This window comes from Chionomys nivalis, chromosome 5, assembly GCF_950005125.1.
Source record: "Chionomys nivalis chromosome 5, mChiNiv1.1, whole genome shotgun sequence".
Classification (NCBI taxonomy): domain Eukaryota; kingdom Metazoa; phylum Chordata; class Mammalia; order Rodentia; family Cricetidae; genus Chionomys; species Chionomys nivalis.
In genome coordinates this window covers 19,899,401-19,920,681 of record NC_080090.1, presented here as the reverse complement: position 1 = coordinate 19,920,681, position 21,281 = coordinate 19,899,401, and the positions used below count along the sequence as shown (strand labels likewise).

The 21,281-nt window shown below is 39.0% G+C and overlaps 1 protein-coding gene across 1 annotated transcript in view; it reads left to right on the top strand.

The window, feature by feature from the left end:
* Window positions 1-21,281, top strand: part of Fmn2 (formin 2) — a 310,252-nt gene that overhangs the window by 163,003 nt on the left and 125,968 nt on the right. Inside the window, exons 9-11 of the mRNA XM_057769091.1 lie at window positions 15,683-15,774; window positions 15,926-16,055; window positions 17,072-17,218. Of these exons, the coding sequence (XP_057625074.1) occupies window positions 15,683-15,774; window positions 15,926-16,055; window positions 17,072-17,218 (369 nt within the window). The remainder of the gene's footprint in view (window positions 1-15,682; window positions 15,775-15,925; window positions 16,056-17,071; window positions 17,219-21,281) is intronic.

Sequence of the window (21,281 nt, the reverse complement as noted above, 5' to 3'; positions counted from 1 at the left end):
GAACTCTGGGAGTTGGTCTTATAATAAAGATTTGTTGTATTTGCCTTTTTTTGTGAATGGTGACTGAAACTGAAAGATCTTGGCCTACTGTGGTCATTGAGGAAGGGAGGTAGTCAGTGAAGCAGCATCAAGTTCTAAAGCGCATTGGAGCTGGGGAGGTGCTCATGGTGAGCTGGCGAGTTGAGTGACTCTTAGATATTGAAAAGTATTGTGCTAGAGAGAAAAACTAGGGGAGTTCCTAGATTTAACTGGGTAGAGGTGTATAAAGAAACTGGTTTGAGGATGAGTAAGGACAGATATGGTCAGGCTGCTCTGGGGTAGCAGAGTGTCCCACATGGAAAGGACAAAACCATTTCTGAGTTATCAGTGGAACTGGACTTAACCAGAAAAGTTGCCACAGTGATGTGGGCTGAAAAAGACCTGGATGAATAAAAATACACTCCTGTGTTTCACAGTTCTCTATGGCAATAAAACCAATATAATGAATGTATATTGAAGGAAGGTTTATTTAATTGATATACTTGTTGTGGGGAGCTGCGGGCTGTGTTCCTGCTGCCCCAGCTCCTGGTCGCCTAGCTAGCTTATGCCCCAAAATAACAACACACAAACTGTATTCTTTTTTTTTTTTTTTTTATTTTTTTTTTTTATTATTATTAAGTTTATTTTTTTATTAATTAATTAATTTAATTATTAAAGATTTCTGCCTCTTCCCCGCCACCACCTCCCATTCCCTCCCCCTCCGCCAATCAAGTCTTCCTTCCTCCTCAGCCCAAAGAGCAAGCAGGTTTCTCTGCCCTGTGGGAGGTCCAAGGACCACCCACCTCCATCCAGGTCTATTAAGGTGAGCATCCAAACTACCTGGGCTCCCACAAAGCCATTACATGCAATAGGATCAAGAACCCATTGCCATTGTTCTTCAGTTCTCAGTAGTCCTCATTGTCCATTATGTTCAGCGAGACCGGTTTTGTCCCATGCTTTTTCAGTCCCCGGCCAGCTGGCCTTGGTGAGTTCCCGATAGCTCATCCCCATTGCCTCAGTGTGTGGGTGCACCCCTCGCCGTCCTGAGTTCCTTGCTCGTGCTCACTCTCCTTCTGCTCCTCCTTTGGATCGTGAGACTTCCACAAACTGTATTCTTTTAAACACTGCTTGGCCCATTAGCTCTAGCCCTTACTGGCTAATTCTCATATCCCGATCAACCCATCTCTAATAATCTGTGTAGCATCAGTCTTACCAGGAAAGATTCAGCATGTCTGACCTGGCGGCTTGCTTCATTGCGTCTGCCCTGGAGAGGAGCCACATCGCGTCTGAGCTCACTTTCTCTTCCTCCCAGCATTCTGTTCTGTTTACTCCACCCACCTATGTTCTAACCTATGAGGGCCAAGCAGTTTCTTTATTTTTTAACCAATAACCTTCCTCCATCATTTCCCCTTTTTCTGTTTAAACAAAAAAAAAGGGGGAAGGCTTTAACTTTAACATAGCAAAATTACATATAACAAAACAGTTATCAAGTAAAAATTACAATATTTACATCTATTTTATCTTTATCATAACTAAGGAAAATTATAATATTCTTCAACTTCATCAAAGACTCCAGAAAGATACAATATTACCTAAGCAAACAAGAAATAAGCAACTTCCAAACTCTAGAAATGACAAAGACATCTTGCTGCCTTGACAGTCACCCAAAGTTTCTCTGTACCGTTGGGGCATCCATCTTCGGCCTACAGGCCCATAGTTTCCAGCAGACATTTCCATGAAGCAGAAAATTTCAAAGGCAGTTCAGTCACTATCTGCTGTGTCCTGCAGAATGTCTCGCAGACTCTTTCATGAATCAGGAACGCCGAAAGATCATCTCACCTTTAGGCAAGTTCAGCAGTCCTCTTTCTGTGGGTTCTTGGTGTCCAGTTTATGCAACGGTCCAGGCAAGAGCAGTTTCTTGCCCAAATGGCTATCAAACTCCATAAGGATCCTCTTCGATGCCCATCTTCTTCTTGAAGTAGATTGATGCTGCCAGGAGCAGAGTGTCTCATTGTCATGAAAAGTCCTAAGTTATTAAAACATTAAATGCCATATTCTTCAGTCTTTGAAAGATATGAAGAATGCCTATCTAACTGAAATATATCTATGCACATCTAGAAAATCTAACATGACTAAAAGCTTGACAATTATCGATGATTATCCATTAACAACCTATATACATTACATTTTTAAATGAACTACACAATCACAATACCTTAATCAATACATATACATATAACAAAATTGACCTTAAATTAATATCAGTAAACCAAGATTCATATCAATGCAAATTATTCACATCTATATCATCTCCCCCTTTAAATGTAAAAGAACATTTATAAACAATATATTGGAACATGGGCACAGTTTTTTCTCTCCAAACTGCTTCCTGCTGTATAGGGGCACTGTTAATCAAGTCTTTCATGGTGTAACCTGTCTGTTAGGTTCATCTCAGTCGGCAGTTGAGCAAAGTAATTTTTTGAGGGTGTTCGCAGCAACCTTTCGGGAGGGCGTGGTCTATCATACCATATTGTGATAAAAGCAATCCACAGTGTCTCATCCTCTGTGAAAACAAAAGAAGAAACTCTTTTCCAAAGTATCATATCCTTAGATCCAAATTCTGAAGTCAAGGTATTTTGAAAATATCTATCTTGGATTAGTTCAGCAGCATTTATAAACAAATATCTTTTAGCAGCTGTTGCTCCTTTCTCAGCATTCAAACAATTCAAAGAGAGCATAATAGCATACAGTATCAAGATTCTCTGTGTATTTTCCATCTTTGTGCAGCTTTATTTTAACTCTATCTTGTTTATTTTAACTTTTTGAGACAGGTTTTCTGTATATCTTTGACCTGGAATAACTCTGTAGACCAGGCTGTCCTTGAACTCTCAGAGATCCTTCTGTCTCTGCCTTCCAGGCATTGGGATTAAAGACACAGAGGTCAATCTCCCTCTGCCTCCCAAGTGTTGGGATTAAAGGTGTGTACTACCACACCCAACTACTTTCTTCTTCTTTTTTGTTACTTTTAAGAACTTTAACTTTTAGCTTGCATATATTTTTAAACACACTGTAAATCATTTAAAGGTTTTCTTTGTCTTTGAATCTCTTTTTACTCTATATCTCTCTTTTTTTGACCACACGAGCCTTTAAATTACTGAGCAATATGGGTAGGATTAAAGCCATGGCTTTGACGGCTGGATCATTTCTTAGCTTTCTGCCATTCCAGCCTTGTGGCTGAAGTACCCACCAGAGCCCTGTTCATCACCACAACTCTACAATGTTTCAAGGTCCTTGCCAGCAAGCAAGCTTCAGCAGTGTGTGCTTGCAAACCACACGAACCGCCTGCGTGAAAGAGTCAGAGTTTGCCTTGGCAGGACAGCCCAGAAAGCCAGCATTTTAAAACAGCACAACTTTTTTCCTGCTACGGCTGAAAACCGAAAAGCATGCCTTCAGCTTTTCACCAACACCGTTTTAAGTGTTTCGTGGCAGGACCTCTTAAGAGCTGCAGGGTTTTGCAGCTAAAGCTGAGTCAGGAAGCCTCTCTTAGATGAGAGCACTTGCTTGCCTCTAGCAAGCAGAGCAGACCCGAGAAATTGCTGCTACCAAGAAGCCATGCGGTACTCTATTCTTTCCCAAGCTTTCTCAGGCTTTCTGTGGATAGTTGTCCACACGTTGGGGGCCAGATGAAGGCGAAGGCGTAAGTTACAAACACCAGTTTGGAATAATGATTAATAAAATGGTTATTTATTTAAAAGGGAAAAAAACTTACAGATCACCGTCACAGACAACAGCCCTCTGAGCAATCAGGAAGGGAGTCTAGCCGCCAGAAGCGGAGCAGGAAGAGAGAGCGAGGAGGGAAGTGGCCGCTTTTTCAAAGGGAGAGAGACCACGCCCCAATGGGTTGGTATCTCAGCGGCTATTGGCTGGAGGAGTGGAAGGACCTTCTGCAACATATACTGTATGGTGTGGGTGGTCCAACGATGGCTGCCTGACACTGAGAGGCTGAGAATCAGACAGTTGCCTAATCGTAAGACTTAGGACGGATTTTTCCTAAGTGGTCCAACTCAGGTACTGAAGGATCGGAAACTTCCAGGAGAGCTTCTGGTCTTCAGTCTACATCAGAAGCCGAAATGAGCTGGTTTTGATATCACTGGAGGAAGCCGCAGAGGCAGCAATAGGAAAGATGCACTTGCAGCAAGAGTGAAGACAGTCAGGCAAAGAGCAAAGTTCTCTTTCCCATCTCCTTCTTTTTTGGGATCCCACTAGAAAGGTCATCCACACTTATGGTGGGTCTGCTCACTTCAGATAATCTGATCAAGAAAACTTTCACAGTAATGTTTGGTAATATTCAGTTGATTCAATATCCAGTCAAACCGGCAACAAAGCTCATCCATTACAACAGTATTGAGCTTTTCAAACAGAACAGATTTTGGAAACCAGGTAAAATGAACACCCTGGCCTTTTTGATATTTAAGTTTTGCTTAATTTTTTAATCATTCTATATGCATAGTAAATTGCAAAATAGTACACTGATATCTTAATCTCTTATCTGATTTCCCCAAGATAGTATCTTAACAAAAGTAAAGCTGCAATGGAAATTGCACTGGTGCATTCAGTGGACTGATTTAGATTCTGCCCAGTCTCCATGCACCCTTGCTCTGGGGTGGAGGAGGTGGCATATGTACTTGTTTGGGTAGAGGGTTATTATCCTTTTCATTATGTCTATTTCTTTATTGCCACAATCAACATACACAATTCTTCCATCCTTAAAAATGTCCCTTATGATGCCCTTTTAATTATACCCCCTGCCTCTCTTTCTCTTCTCTTCACCCATAGCAGCCAGGCTGCACAATATACAGCAAACACTTGATGTCTTTCCTAGAATTTCAGCAATCTTGTGTTCTAATTCTTGCCTGGGTCTATTCATGCTTGTGTCTAAAGGAGGTAAGAAATATTCATTGAAAAGTGCCTGCTATATAGAAGAAGAAATCGACGGCTGATCTGCACCCGTCCGCGTGTTGCCGGACAATCTCTAGAATTGTCTTTTTTCCCATTCAGTACAGTGTGAGTCTTACAAGATCCACCCAGGTTTCAAGTCAGAGATAGATTAGGGGTTCTGCCTACTCCTGGAAAAGTATTGGGCATTATTAAAGCATTATGAAAAGCTGATAAATTAAGCCAATATTTATCATCAGTTCCTGAGGTGTTGATGACAGAGATGGTGATAAGGAGGCAGAATGGCATAGCTAGCTTCCAGACCCATCGCGGGTGACTCAGTAGGGAACTCTGAGCATTACCCTATTGACACAAAGGAGAAGATGGTGCAAAGCAGACAGTTCTCTCCACAAAGAATATCTGCGGCCATATGACTAGGTTACAGGAGGCTAATGCATGGCATACTGCTGATAGTCCCTGGTAGTAAGTCATAAGCCCACTCAGGATGCCGGCAGTCTCCTGTTTCATGAAAGATTTGCTTGAAGACTTGTTGCTGGTATTTATCGTTGATTCTCTTTTTTTGAGACCTTATAATTTTATTTATTTATTGCTGTTTTTCATGTTTTTCCTGTTTCATGGAAGAATCTGCTTGAAGACTTGTTGCTGGTATTTATAGTTGATTCTCTTAAGTGATACAGTTTGAGAATCAAAATGGAATCCTTCTACAAAGTTCTTAATTAGTTGTATAGGGCAGTGCTCCTTGGAGCCTCACCTGGAAATGACAGATATAGTATGATTACATCTCACACCTCAACTCAACCCTTTCAGATCCCATTTGTTCTCCTTCCTGTTCCTTCAAATGTTCAAATGTTGATGGTGTATGAAGGCAGGGAGAATTACCCTCTGTCAAGGTGACCGCCTTTCCTGAAGTAGCCATGTGGACAAAGAGACACACACAAGTGAGCAGCACTCAAGAGAGGAAGCTCCTTCAATCACATAAGTGAGCAGCAGCTCAAGAGGGGAAGTTCCTTCAATCTATCACAACCGACGTGATAATAAGCAATCCATTGTCTCTTGAAGCAGAGACATGGGCACAGGATAAATACAGAGATGCAACTGCATACATTTACAGCCAGCTGAAGTTTATTCTAAACCAAGTTGTGTGTTTCAAACTCCAGATAAGTTTTGTCTCACACCGCTCCAAGGGCGTGGCATTGCTTCTCTAGTTCCTGTTGTAAGAAAAGACAACATCAAATCACTCTTGAATTGATTCCTGCCAAATGAGGTGGGGAATCTTTCTGCATACTCAATGATGAAATAATGCATTGCCTCGGGACTCTTGGTTGTGATTTAATAGAAAAAAATAAAAGATTTTTAAAGGTGTATGTTCATAAAATTTTGAAAAGATCTGGGACCCATCCAAAACAAGTACTTGCTATATTTCTTGGAATTGTCTGAATGTCTCATAGCCTCCTGAATTTCTCTGAAATCTTGTGTTGTAAATGCTCTTATCTGGGCCCAGTCATGCTCGTGTCTAAAGGGAGTTGATTATATCCATCAAGAAGAGCCTTTTTTTGTAAAGTGGTGAAGAAATTTATGGCTGATTTGCAACTGTCTTTATGTTGCCAGACCATTGTGCAGACAGGGACACATTGCTGTCTAGGATATCGGTTTTGCATACTGTATCTCTGGAGTCATTGAAAACACTGTTCAAAAAAGTCTAAATCATGTGATCATTATGGGAGCAGCAGATTTAGTTACAGTAGAATCCTTACAAATCAGATGTCAAAGCTGTCTCTCAGGACATGAATTGAAAGCCCTCTCATTAACTATACAATTGAAAGCCCTCTCTTTAACCATACAGTCTATGTGCAGCTGTCTGGAACCTTCCGGATCAGGGCAAGGGCATGCTGGAGGCTGTTAAAGCACCCCTGAACATTTACTTATAGTTCTGAAGAGAATGAGAAGCTATAAAAAATTTCCATCCCCTCCAAAAACATGTTCAACATCCTTAATCATCAGAGAAATGAAAATCAAAACAACTCTGAGATTCCATCTTGCACCTGTAAGAATATACAACATCAAAAACACTGATGACAACTTATGTTAGAGAGGTTGTGGGGAAAAGGAAACACTTCTGCATTGCTGGTGGGAATGAAAACTTGTACAGCTCCTTTGGAAGTTACTGTGGTGATTTCCTGGTAAATAGGGAACAACCTTTCTCAAGACCCAGCAACACCACTTTTGGGTATATATCCAAAGGATGCTCAATCATGCCACAAGAACATGTGCTCAACTATGTTCATAGCAGCATTGTTTGTCATAGCCAGAATCTGGAAACAACCTAAATGCCCCTTGACTGAAGAATGGATAAGGAAAATGTGGTACATTTACACAATGGAGTACTACACAGCAGAAAAAAATAAGGACATCTTGAATTTTGCAGAAAGATGGATGGTTCTAGAAAACATTATTTTGAGTGAGATAACTTAGACACAGAAAGACAATTATCACATGTACTCACTCATAAGTGGTACATAAAGCATAAACATAAAGCAAAGGAAACCAGCCTACAAATCACAATCTCAGAGAACTTAGACAACAATGAGGACACTAAGAGACACTTACATAGATCTAATCTACATGGGAAGTAGAAAAAGACAAGATCTCCTGAGTAAATTGGGAGCATGGAGACCTTGGAGGGAGGATTGTAGGGGAGAGACAGGGAGGGGAGCAGAGAAAAATGTAGAGCGCAATAAAAATCAATAAAAAAGTAATCAGGAAAAAATACCATGATCTATTGTATATACAAAAATGACTATAGTTGTTACTGTGTTTCTTATTCTGTTAAAATACAAAATTTGAGTACTGTTCTTTCAAGGTCTCTGAAGAATTTTGCTGAGTTTTTGATTGTCATTGCTTTGAATCTGTAAATTGCTTTTTGGTAAGATTGCCATTTTTACCATGTTAATTCTACCTACCCAAGAGCATGGGAGATTTTTCCACTTTCTGGTGTCTTCTTCATTTTCTTTCTTCAGTGATTTAAAGTTCTTGCCATACAATCTTCCACTTGTTTGGTTAGTTACTCCAAGATATTTTATGCTATTTGTGGCTATTGTGAAGAGTAATATTTCTCTGATTTCTTTCTCAGCCCTTTTATCATCTGAGTACAGGAGGGCTACTGAGTTTTTTGAGTTAATCTTGTATTCTGCTACATTACTGGAAGTGTTTATGAGTTGTAGAAGTTCCTTTGTAGGATTTTTGGGGCCACGTATGTAAACTATCATATCATCAGCAAATGGTGAGAGTTTGACTTCTTCTTTTCCAATTTGTATCCTCTTGATCTACTTTTGGTGTCGTATTGTTCTAGCTAAGACCTCAAGAATTATATTAAATAGATATCAAGAGAGCAAACAACTTTGCCTTGTTTCTGATTTCAGTAGGATCGCTGGGAGTTTCTCTCCACTTAGTTTGATGTTGGTTGTTGGCTTGCTGTATATTGCCCTTATTATGTTTAGGTATGATCCTTGTATCCCTGCTCTTTCCAAGACATTTATTATGAATGTAATGACTGGTAAACAGCATACCTTTGCATAAATGAATCCTCCAAATTCCTGTGTTTTTTTTCTATTTGATTTTTTTTTTTTTTTTTTTTTTTGGAAAACCCAGCATCTGTGGTTACCACAAACTGGTGGGCTAGAGAAAGAAGAGTCTTTGGGTACCAACAAACCTAAACCATCCAGTTAACGTCTGGGTTGCGGTACAAATTTCAGTCATAGTTTGAGATAATTTTTATGGTTGAAGCTAAGGGTAAGAATTTGAGTCCTCAGTAGGTATAAAAACACCAGACGTTTACTTGATCTTTCATGTTTTGCAAGAAGAAATCCAGGATGATGGGTTAGAAACAGTTAGACATAATTAAAAAGAGCACAGTCAGCTTATTAGAGTAACATTGTCTATCAAATCTAGTATTTTAGAACTCATTCTTGTACTTTCATGCTCATTTCTGTGGGTTATAAGAAAACATTCTCAATCGTTATAGGAAGCATTTTCTTTACACTAGGTGAAGGTATAGAGGACTTAATTCACACATACTTTGGATGGGTATCGTCTTCTTTTTTTTAATCTACTTTTTTGTGTGCTGTCATTAAACAGAACTGATCCTACTTTGGGCATGCACAAGTATCTATGTTAGAGATTATTTGACCTCATAGGGCCCTTCAGCTTACTACTAGGATGATAAATAACTGCTATTATTGGCTCATCATGCCTTCAGTGTTTATGCTCATCCTTGTGTTTCCTGCCTTCTCTCTCCATGTGCTGGCTAGATTTATATCAACTTGATATAAACTATTGCCATCTGAAAAGAGGAAACCCCCTTTGAGAGAATACCTCTATGAGATCAGGCCGAGGGTCAGCTTAGAGAGCATTTTTTTAAATTAGTGACTGGTTAGGGTCAGCCCAGCCCATGATGGGTAGTGCCATCATGACCCTGGGATCTATAAGAGAGCAGGCTGAGCAAGCCATGTAGAGCAAGCCAAGTAAACAGCACCCCTGCATGACTTCCACATGACTTCCCCTCCTCCAGGTTCCTGCTCTGTTTGATTTCCTGTCCTGATTTTCTTTGATTATGAACTGTGATATGAAAGTATAAACCAAATAATCTCTTTCCTTGTCAACTTGCTTTTTGTTCATGGGGTTTTGTCATAGCAATAGAAACTCTTAAGTTATTCCCTGAATCAGAAATCTACCTTCTGCTGCTGTTTATTGCTTATTTATTTGTTTCCCTATTCAATCCTTGCCTAAATTTCTATTCTTCATTGTTTTTTTTAAAGTTACCAATTGATAAATATATGCTACAAACCATAGTAGTTAACAGGATATAAAGATGCATAAGACAGGATATTTTTCTCAGAAAATTTACATTTCAATCTAGAAAGTCATGTATGTATTTGTGTGTTTAGCTCTCATCATTGTCATCATCGCCATCATCATCATCTAGATACCATGGTAAGTGCAGGAATGGCACAAAGCAAATGGAAACCTCATTTGCTCAGTCATCTCTGGAGAATATTCATTATAATGAGAACAAGGGGGTCAGGACAAGCTTTCCCAAGATGATATTGAGGCAAAACAAAGTGTACTAAATCAAGGTACATGAAGCACATTCCAAGCAGAAGAAACTCTGGGTCACCAAAGCTGCTGGGTAGATGATTGTGCCCCCAATAGTCCCTAGGAATGAAAGAAATAGGGCCACCCAGCAGCAGGTCCTAAAAGCCAGATCTTCTTTATGAAGTTTTCTCTAGCTGACTTAACCCAATGTGCTTTTCCCCCAGCAGAACGACGTGATCAGGGTATCGAGCCACTGACATCTCAGGATGACCTAGCCCAATGTGCTTTTCCCCCAGTAGAATGGTATGATCAGGGTATTGAGCCACTGAAATTTTGGGCATTAGCTATGAGAAGTACTATCAAAATGATGATGAGCCTCATCCCAGGAGAACCTTTGGGATTGAAAGTGAATGGGAGAAGAGAGTTTGAAAATATTTAAAAATAACTTTTTCAGAGAACTTACTTTTTCTACTTATAACTCCATGGAGGTGGGGTCCTCTTGAAAATTCCCTTATTTCAGGTTACATTTATAGAAGCAATCTTCTAGAAGCTGAAGTGAGATTTAGAGCCCACATGAGAGATTTTTCTCCCTCTATGGGAAGGGTACTGTATTTTATGTACATTCTATTTCAGTCACCAGAAACCTACTTAAAAAGCCATTAGATTTACAGAAGACTGACCTTCATGCCATAAAAATGCAAAGACGTTACTAATGCAGAAGTCAAAGAGGTTAAAAAAAATCTGATTCTAATATATTTGAAGAAAATGTGTAAGTGTTGAAATTGACCCCAGAAGACAAACCAATGTTTGTATTTAGAGGAAGCATTTTGCTTAATATAGAACTGTTTTTCATTTTGTTTTTGAAGTGGTCTTTAAAGGCATAAACTAGTTTGAAACAACTGTTTACTTTTGTCACTGGAAGTACTTGCTTCAGTATGGATGCAGCTAAAAAGGATTTAGTCACCACCCATGGAGGGAAAATCTACTCCATAGATGTTCAGGGATTCCTGCAGTCTACTCAAGAGGCACTTCAAAGTAGATCCATTTTCACCATTACAATAAGATAGTGTTTGACATTTTGATAGTGACAGACATGTCCAATCTGCTGATATTGTGAAAATACATTGTATTCTACAAAGTTTACATCCAAGAACCACAATTGGATTGCAAAAAGATTGCAGGCACTTTCAATTAGTGTTTCTTCTAGCTATGAGCTCTCTCAGGAGTTCTGGGGGACAAGAAAGCTCCAGTACACCTTCCCATGGCATACTGTATCAGGCACACTTATCCCATATATGAGTAGGTAATAGTATTGATGCTGTGGGCTGTTGAAGTTTAGCACCAGAGACTCAATAATATATAATTGAAAGACACTTTTTTTCTAACCTACTGGTGCTATAATTTGGATAGAGTTTGAATATCCCTTACAAAGGGCCAAATGTTGGACACTTAGCACATTGTGGGATGTGCTGGAACTTTTAAAAGGTGGGGCCTAGTGGGAGGGCCTTATATCATAGAGGGAGCTGTCCTCAGAAGGTATTAACAGAGCTCTTATGAAGCTATAGAGCTTGGAAAAACCCAGAGATTTTCAGTGAGTTTTAAGACCTAGCCCACATTTTTCTTTGACTTTTATTTGGCAATATGGCATCTCACTTCCACCCATCCTCCCTTGACTTGTCGTGGGGCTCTCTGCAGATCTGTACTGTTCTTTTTGGACTGTGACTTTGTAAAGCTAAGAACTAAATGAACAACCATTCTTTATGAATGTAGCCCGTGTCAGGATTCTATCAGTTTCAGTGAAAGCAAGGATTAGTCTGAGAATTTCGGCTTGTCACCATGATTGGACTGTGTATATGTGTGTGGTGTGTGTAGATGTGTGTATGAGAAAAGACATGACCTGAGGTGGCATTAAGTGAGCTCCATAGAGGAAAGGCAACACCAGAATGGACACCATCATACACATGCATCTGTGAAAAAGGACAGCATGTGGGTGGCCTGGGCAAAGTGAAAGTTCCTCTCTGCTCTCCCCGAACTGCACCTTCTGACCAAGGAGGCTTTGTTTATTCTAAAATGAGCAGGAATGGTTTGGCCACAAATGAGATCACAGAATACTTAGCAGTAGTTAAATGTATCTGAATGAACAGCAACCAAAAATTCATTCAAAATCAAAATGTAATGATGCTTAGGTTAGGTGATTCTAGAAGCCTTGCTCACACTGCCTTGCAAGGCTTCTTATCAGTCTTGGTTCTGAACACTTATGTGTACTTTGTCCTGCATATGCACCAACATACAGTTGCAAGAAACATTGCCTGAGCATGCTGACTCCAGTTTGAAATGATTTTATGTTATAGACTCTACTGTTTGACTATGTATACAGTGTTTTATACATAGTTTTCCTACTCGCCTTCCTCAATATGCATCAAGCCATTCTATCTTTGTATTCATTGTATTAGGATGTTTGATTATAAAGTGATTGAGGAGCTATGCAGATCTGAGTGGCCTGGCCATGGTGACATCCAGGCCTGGATGCTTGCCGAGAGCCATGTCTGATTCTTGGTTTGCAGCCTGGGTCTGTGTTAAAGTCCATGGTCTGTGTTGTCACCAAAGGTCACATGAATGCTCAGGGTCTAGCTGTAAACCTGTGGCCATGTTGGTGTCTGAGAGCCATGCTGTCATTGGGGCTGCACTGATGTGGATGGCCCGAGTTGCCACAGGGACCTCGGTGACTTCTAAACACAACTGCTGCCAAGGGCTCTGTCTGTGTCCATGGTCCTGCTGCAGCTGGAGTCTCTGTTGATGTCTGTAGCCCATGTTACCACACAGGGTCACAAGAACCATGCATGATGAAATGTGAGGGCCAAGCTGAGCTGGCTCTGCCTTTCACTGGTCCTAAGAAAGCTGTCCCTGCCCGTTGCCTGTCAATGCAGCAAGAGAGCTGGCCCTGACCCTCATAGGAAAACTGGCCTTAATGACCTGGGCATGGGACGCCTGACCCTCTGCACTCAGGAGAAATGGCCTCATCACCCTCCAGGAGCTTGGTAGAGCTGACCCTCATGGCCTGAGTGTAGGAGAGCTCTCTCTACCCCTTACCTAAGAGCTGGGGGGGGGGTACCCAGGCTGACCATCTCAACTACCACTCAGGTTAACATCTAGGGCCTTGGGTTGGCCCGTCCTAATATCTACCTTATGTATGACCCACTGGAACATGTGAAGGATCTGGTCCTGCAGAAGATACCCCTTTGATCTCCATGGGTTGGAGCAACCGCAGGATATCCAAGAGGAGTTTTGAAGAGGGTCCAGTGATGATGGTGTACTAGAAAACAGAGGCCTTGACCAAGAGCAATATCTCGTTAGAATAAAGATTTGCAAGCAAAACAGAGAGGGCAAAAGGCTATACTATGTGATACAACATGGTCCCAATGCCACTAAGAAGAATGAAGAAGAGTTGGAGAGTTGGAAAAGATGGAGGAGCAAAATGATCGTTTGTTTGTTTGTTTGTTTGTTTGTTTGTTTGTCTTGGTGGAGGATACTGAAAGGGTAAAAGGGAAATGAGTGGAATTGGGGTGTGTGATGTAAAAACCCCAAAGAATCAATAAAGAAATTACATTAAAAAACAGAAACAAAAGAATGATTGAATTGCTGACTTCAGTTTCTTAAAAACACATAAAATGAATTTTGACTTGATTAGGGAAGAATTTCTGGCAAAATTTGAAATGGCTTTGCTGCACATTTTTGCCATTTTGCACCAAGCATTCATGTGAATTGGTATTTTCTGCATTAAGGTTTAAAAATTGTCAGTCAGCTCTGAAAAACACATAAGTTGCCCCACATCCGACTGCACAAATGCTCATACAGCATTTCATTTCCTATATAAAACAAAACAAGCACATCCATCTCGCTACATGGAAATGCACTTTTATGTTTAGTAAAGTGGTAAATGTGTATATAGATATCAAAGGTGTTTTAAAATGTCTTCATGATTTATTACCACCAAATTAATTTTGTATCTTTTTTACATATCTGTACACTCAGACTCACAAAAAAAATTTTCTTGGGCAAAATGGAGATAGAGATAAAAGTTTAAGAAGCCCCTTTGCATATAATATAGTACATGAAGGATCTTACATTTAGTAATTCCCAGTAACCCCTGGTTTAGGAAGTGATTGTGACACCGCCAGACAGCCATTTGCCTGGAAGGCATTGATTTAAAGACTTAGGGGAACTTGAATAGCTTGATGTGTTTCATAGTGTGATTGAGTGTTTCATAGTCGTGCGTGTGCGCACGCACACACACACACACACACACACACACAGAGGCATTTAGGTAAGTCCTCTGCCAAGATGTATGAACAACAGCATTTTGTTCCAGACACAGCATCAAAGCAGCATATATAGTTATATGTTTTAGCTAGTTGAGCTTTTTTCTTTCTCGTGTGGTTTAAGATATAGAATGAATCTGGGCTAATAAATAGCAGATAGCTTTCATACATTTTTTTAATGAAGAGATAATGAGAACTAGACGACTATATCTAAGTTTATCTACTCATAGTCTTTGCTTTGTCAGTATTTACAGGCTTAATATTCTTATATTATTTTGGTCTCTCAGGCCAATAAAATGGATACTATCTTTTTTAAAGGACATTTTATAATATTACTTCAAGAGACATTATGATGATAGTTGTGAGACTGATTCTTTACATAATTGAGTAATAAGTGATTTTTGAGACTCATTTTTAAGTAGGTGTAAGTGTGTATATAAGCATGTATGTATGAGCATGCATGCATGCACATGTGAATGCAAAGGCCTACAGAGGCTAAAGTGTAAGATGCCCCTGGAGTTGGAGTTACAAGCAGTTATATGGAAGATACAGTATGAGCTCATTGGACACATCTTTGTGAGGTGTAAAATTATGTCTGGATACAAATAAAACTGATATCAATCATTGTAAGAAGAAATAAGTGTGCATTCATGGAATTTCTAAGCCCTTCACTTGTATTAAAAATGAAGATGATTCTCTCTGAGCGTGAGGAAACAGAATGACAAATCTGTAGCTTACAATTATAAAGAGTAGAAGGAGACAAAAGCAAAATATGGCTGGAGCTATTTTCCTATCAAAAATCATGTTCAACAAAAGCATGAAAGCCTTTCATTTTCGTTCCATGTTCTAATAGCTTAATTACACTTTTCTTTTCTCCAAGTTCAACAAAAGCAATGCACCATCCCTGCAATAGTTATTTTTTAAGACATTTAACATCAAATTACTTCCAAATTTAACTTGTTTGAGATTTGAATGAGAACTATTAAGTTAAAACAAAATTATGGCCTTCTAGAATGTAATATAAATAGACAAATTAATGAAAAATACTATTTTATGTTTTAATAATATCTTTCAGATCACTAATAGTCAATAGCATTATGTGGGGAATTTAGGCATGATCTGCATTTTATTATGCATATCTACACTTTAAAATGCCTCACAAATTGCCAAGTTTTAATACAAACAGATGCTAAGAAATTAAAATATAGACAATTTTACTGTATTGCGATCATCATTATCTAAAGGAAACCCTTGAAGAGATTTTCCTTTTAAAAAAGACACTTGCTTTGTTTTTCTAGAGAGCACAGTCAGATGAACTGGAAAAAATTGAAAAGCACAGTCGATCCTCCAAGGACAAGGAAAATGCCAAGTCTCTTGACAAACCTGAACAGTAAGTGTGTCCTGTCCAGGGATCTGGGAGGGCAAAGATCGGCTTCTCAGCAATGGGGAGTAATGGTTCCTGAGTGCATGTTTGTTATAAAGGAAGTGCCACTGTTAGGGTAGCTTAAGCTTTCTCTCCCTCCATGCTTTTATCTTTCTAGGTTTCTGTATGAGCTGTCTCTAATCCCCAACTTCTCAGAGCGAGTCTTCTGCATCTTGTTCCAGTCAACGTTTTCAGAGAGCATTTGTTCAATTCGTCGTAAACTGGAATTGCTACAGAAACTGTGTGAGGTGGGTTCTGAACCAGAAAACTGAACACAATTTCTAATATTTAATTGTGTTCAGTCATGTTCTTATTTATTTTTGTGATTCTTGTTTACTTGAAGTATTTGTAAGTTCAAAGGATAGTAATCCCACGTGAAAGAATATTTGGAGACTAGGCTTCCATAATAAAGTATGTGTTTAGACATATTCACAGGGCAGTAGGACCACACTGAGATCCTGGCCATTTTGTATCAGTCTCCTGAAATCTCAGATATCAATGGTTTTAATGAAACCAAAGCCCCATTTTCGCTCAGATATCACACTTCCTAATGGAAGAGGTTTGCAGGCATGCTCTTTATTTCTTTTTGGGTTGTTTGTTTGAAATGGCCCCTCAGTAAAGTGTTAATATTTATTGTGCCCAAATGATTTTATGGAATAGTCATTTGACTCTCTGGAATATAAATACTCTTCTGAATACAACAAATACATTTTGGACTGGGGGGACCAAAATTAGCATTTAAAGCAGTTTATCAAAATTAAACAGAAGTGTTTCTTCTTATTTGGGTAAATCATCTCCCAGAACAGAAAGATATTACCAGGAACATCTGCAGAAAAAGTGGCACAAAAACCTGAAGACAGACAGGTCTGGGTGCGGAGAGCATGAACTTATGGGTAACAAACCTAACTCTGGAATTCAATTTTTATAACTGCTTTTTGGGATTCTCCAGTTTGTACCAGAAATCTGTGTTGTTCCAGACATTGAGACAGTTAAGAATGATAGAGACGATGTTGTTTTCTGGAAATTCTCATTGTATGTGGGATAGAATGGCATCTCTTGGCTTTCACACTCATGCTTGTTGGTTGCATGCCGTTGCAAAGCTAACTTTGAGACACTGTTTTTAAAGTATACAAAATAATCTGGAAGAGAATGGTTGGACTGTCACTCAAAACTATGAGTATAATATAATTAGCTTGATATTGATTTTAGATGATTTAAATAAAATGGCATGTAAGAGAAAAATCTTTGCCATCCTGTTTTACAGACATTAAAAAATGGACCAGGGGTCATGCAAGTCCTGGGTTTGGTTCTAGCCTTTGGGAACTACATGAATGCTGGAAACAAGACACGAGGACAGGCAGATGGTTTTGGACTAGACATTCTGCCAAAGCTAAAGGATGTCAAAAGCAGCGTAAGTATTTTGTGTTAATGGTTACACCAAATTGAGGACATTTTATTTTTAAATAGGCTTGGGTTTAAGCAAGATATAAGTATCCCTTTCTGTTCTGAGGTCAAAAGTTTCAATCACACATGCATGCACACAACACATGAACATATATTTATGCAACTTTTGAAGTAGTATTTTATATAGTCCAGAATAACCTCAGACTTGCTATGTTAGTAAGAATGACCTTGACGTCTATATCCATAGGTGTGACCCTCTATTTCTGGAAAAAGTTCTGTTATATTCTACACTAGGTAGAAGTTGATCATCAGGGTATCTGTTGTTTAAAGGAGTGATAATTTTCCTACCAGAATTGTGAATCCTCTGTGTAATGAGTAATTATATTTATTTTTTTACTAAAACTAAGTATTTCTTCTTTTATCAAGCCTGCTAAGTTTGTTTTGGTGTGTTTGGTTTGAAGCTGAGGACTAATCATGGTTAGTGAATTTGAGACTCTGTCTTTTCTTCTCTAGGCAGTATAGAAAAATAAAACAAGCATGAATGAAAGTAGTTCATAAATAAAGTATAAAAGATGATCCCACTTTCCTGTACACTGTTCCTTCTACTGGCATGTATGACAGTGTCTAAGTCTGATTGTAGACTTAGGTTTTTTGTTTTTTGTGTTTTTGTTGTTGTTTGTTTTTTTGTTCTCTTTCTATTGTTGTTATTTTGTTTTGTTTTGTTTTATTTTGTCTTTTTTTTTCTATAGGGTTTCTCTGTGCAGTCTTGGCTGTCCTGGAACTAGCTCTGTAGTTCAGGCTGGCCTCAAGAATTCCACTTGCTTCTCCCTTCCACATGCTGGGATTAAACACGTGCATCACTACCACCTGACTGACCTAGTTATTTTTAACCCTACTTCCCTGCAGTGGTTTCACTGCTGTTGTTTAGAATAAATACTGAGGAGACTTTTGGGGGTGGAAATGGAAGGGTAAAGTCAGGCATAGCAATCACAGATGAAAGTCTGAAATGGTGAACCTAGAAAGTAAGAGTTGTGCTTCCCTCCACGAGAATATCTGCACAGAAAGAACACAAGGGTGGGAGGAAATATGAGAGGATCTTTAAGTACTGAGTTTGAATAAGTGATTGTACAAGTGAAGTTGTCATCTGGAGAAAATGCAGTCATCCTCGTGAGAGAGAAGCAGCATTCAGTTATTACCCTCATGAGTTTTAACATGCAATCTTCATCTTTATGAGAGAGATGCAGCATACAGTCATTGTCTTCAGGGGAGAAATGCAACATGAGGCCATTGTCCTCATAAGCAAGGTGCAGCATGCACTCATCATCCTTGCAAGAGAGATGCATCATGCAGTCATCCTCCTGAGAGACATGCAGCATACAGTTATCATCCTTATGAGAGAGATGCAACATGCAGTCATTGTCCTCATGAGAGACATGCAGCATGCAGTCATCATCCATGTGAGAGAGATGTAGCATGCAGTCATTGTCCTCGTGAGAGAGATGCAGCATGCAGTCATTGTCCTCGTGAGAGAGATGCAGCATGCAGTCATTGTCCTCGTGAGAGAGATGCAGCATGCAGTCATTGTCCTCGTGAGAGAGATGCAGCATGCAGTCATTGTCCTCGTGAGAGAGATGCAGCATGCAGTCATTGTCCTCGTGAGAGAGATGCAGCATGCAGTCATTGTCCTTGTGTGAGAGATGCAGCATGCAGTATCATCCTTGTTAAAGAGATGCAGCATGCAGTCATTGTCCTTATGAGAGAGTTGCTTCTTCTGGTGTCTAATCAGTCAGGACTCTTGACTGTTTATTGTTTCTCCACATATGCACAAATAATTCAGCATCATTTTTCTCAGGAACTGCTATGCCAGACACTGCACTTCTGAAACTGAATAAAAGTCTTTTTGCTAGTCCAGTTTGAGATTATTTGTTTGTTGTTTGTTTGGTTTTGAGTCAAGGTCTCAGTAGTATAGACTGACCTCAAACTCTAGGCAGTCCCGCCTCAGCTTCCCTAGTGATAGGATTATAGTCTCAGCTAGCTTTCTCTTGTACACGCACATCAGTTAATTTTTATGCCTTTCATGTGTGCTCAAATAAACATGTGCATTCAAGTGCTATTGTATTTATATTATAAACATTTCATAGAAGCAAACTTCTGATTTATAGGCATAATAAATCATATGTGCTAAAAACAGATCTGTTTTCCAAATGGATGTTTGCTGAGACAACTTTTGCAAATAACATTTGAGTATGAAAAGGGCAATATAATGTTAAGCTTATAAAAATTGATCTAAAATATATTCTGATAAACAAAATTATTTAAAATTACTTATGAAGATGGATTGTGTTTTCTATCTTGCTTCATATCTCTTCCTCCCTCTATTAAATTGTATTTTTTAGTTTCAGTAATCACAAAATAACTTAAAATTAAAAATACTGGGACAAGAAGCAAAATATTTAATAATTAGGCTTCCATTGTTCTCTCATAATATCTATGCAAGATATTTTGAATTGGAATTTTCTTTAGGGTGCTAATGTAAATGTATTTACTCCTCACTAATATTTATAGAAGACACTACAGTTTCAGATCAACCAGAATGTCCTTTCATTAGCAAGCCTTTAAAAGATGTTTTACTGACTCATGTGTGTCTGTTTCATAAAATGACAATATAGGACTAAGAATAGACCTCAAGTTGTCTGAGCCACAAGCAAATCCTACTGATGGGGAAATCGTCAATGGCCATATTACAATACCCCGTATTACTGGGTGGCGTTATTCTTTTCGTAAATACAGAAAAACTCATGCCTAGATCTAGTAACAGAAGCCCCAAGGACAGTTAAATTTAACAAGATTTATTTGCACAAGAGAAAACCCTAGGGGCAGGTAATATTACAGACCAAAGATGGTTCCGAGTGCCCTGTCCTCATCCAAATGAGCACAGGTTATATATTTACAACCAGATTCGAGAGAGAGAGAGGGAGAGAGGGGAGGGGGAGGGAGAGAGGGAGAGAGAGAGAGAGCCCAAATCAAAGCAGTTGACATTTGTCTTACCTGGACATGGTTTGAAAGACTCTCTGTTGTAATTAGCCAAGTCTCAGTGGCTTGGCTATCAGTGTGTACTTTTAGAGTAGCATCAAACTGGGTTGCAATTCACTGTGTAAAGGAGGCCGTTCTGGACCAACTTTATCACCAATGTGTAGGGACCAAATTAGGTCAAATCTCTTGTAATTTAACAGAAGGAACATATCAGAGAATTTATATTGTGCACTAGGTTTTCTCTAACTTAAGTTATCTGTTTATTAATTGGAGCATGACAAAACACTTAATTAAAAATTAATACTTCTAGATGTGTCAGAAAGGGAGCAAAATATTGGTTTTTGGAAGCTTCAAATATTATTGGATATAAAATAATTTTACATTTTCAATTGATATGTACATTATCTTAATAGCATAAGTGTTTATTCATCAATCTCAGTTGTTAATATAACAAATTGTAATGTGCATTGCATTTGAGAAGTTTCCACTTACCTGAAATACTTTTCCATTTCTCTGGTCTAAGCACTAAGGAATTTCTGTCAGATCCAAAAATTATTTATTATGGCAACACTGGCTAGATCCTTTATATGGGATTACAAGCAATTATCTAATTATGATGATATTTGAAAACCTAAGTGCTGGGCTGGAGAGATTACTCCTCAACTAAGACCTCATGCTGTTTCTTAGAGGAGTCAAGTTCTATTCCCAGCCTTTACAGGAAGGCTCACAACCACCTGTAACTCCTGTTCCTGGGAATCCAGTGCCCTTTTCTGGTTTCCACAGGCACGGAACACACATGGTGCACACACATACATGCAGGCAAAACACATACGCAACATTTAAAAGAACAAAAGCACTAATCAAATTCAAAATAAATGCATTAAATAAAACATAAACATTGAGTTAAATTTCTGATGGAGGGAAATAAAAACAGCTAACTATTTACGTTTCAGTTCCTCTCTTAAACAGGGAAGCTTCCTCTTGGCACTTACACTGGAAGAAACAAATCTGCCATCCAGCCCTTTAGATACAATGAT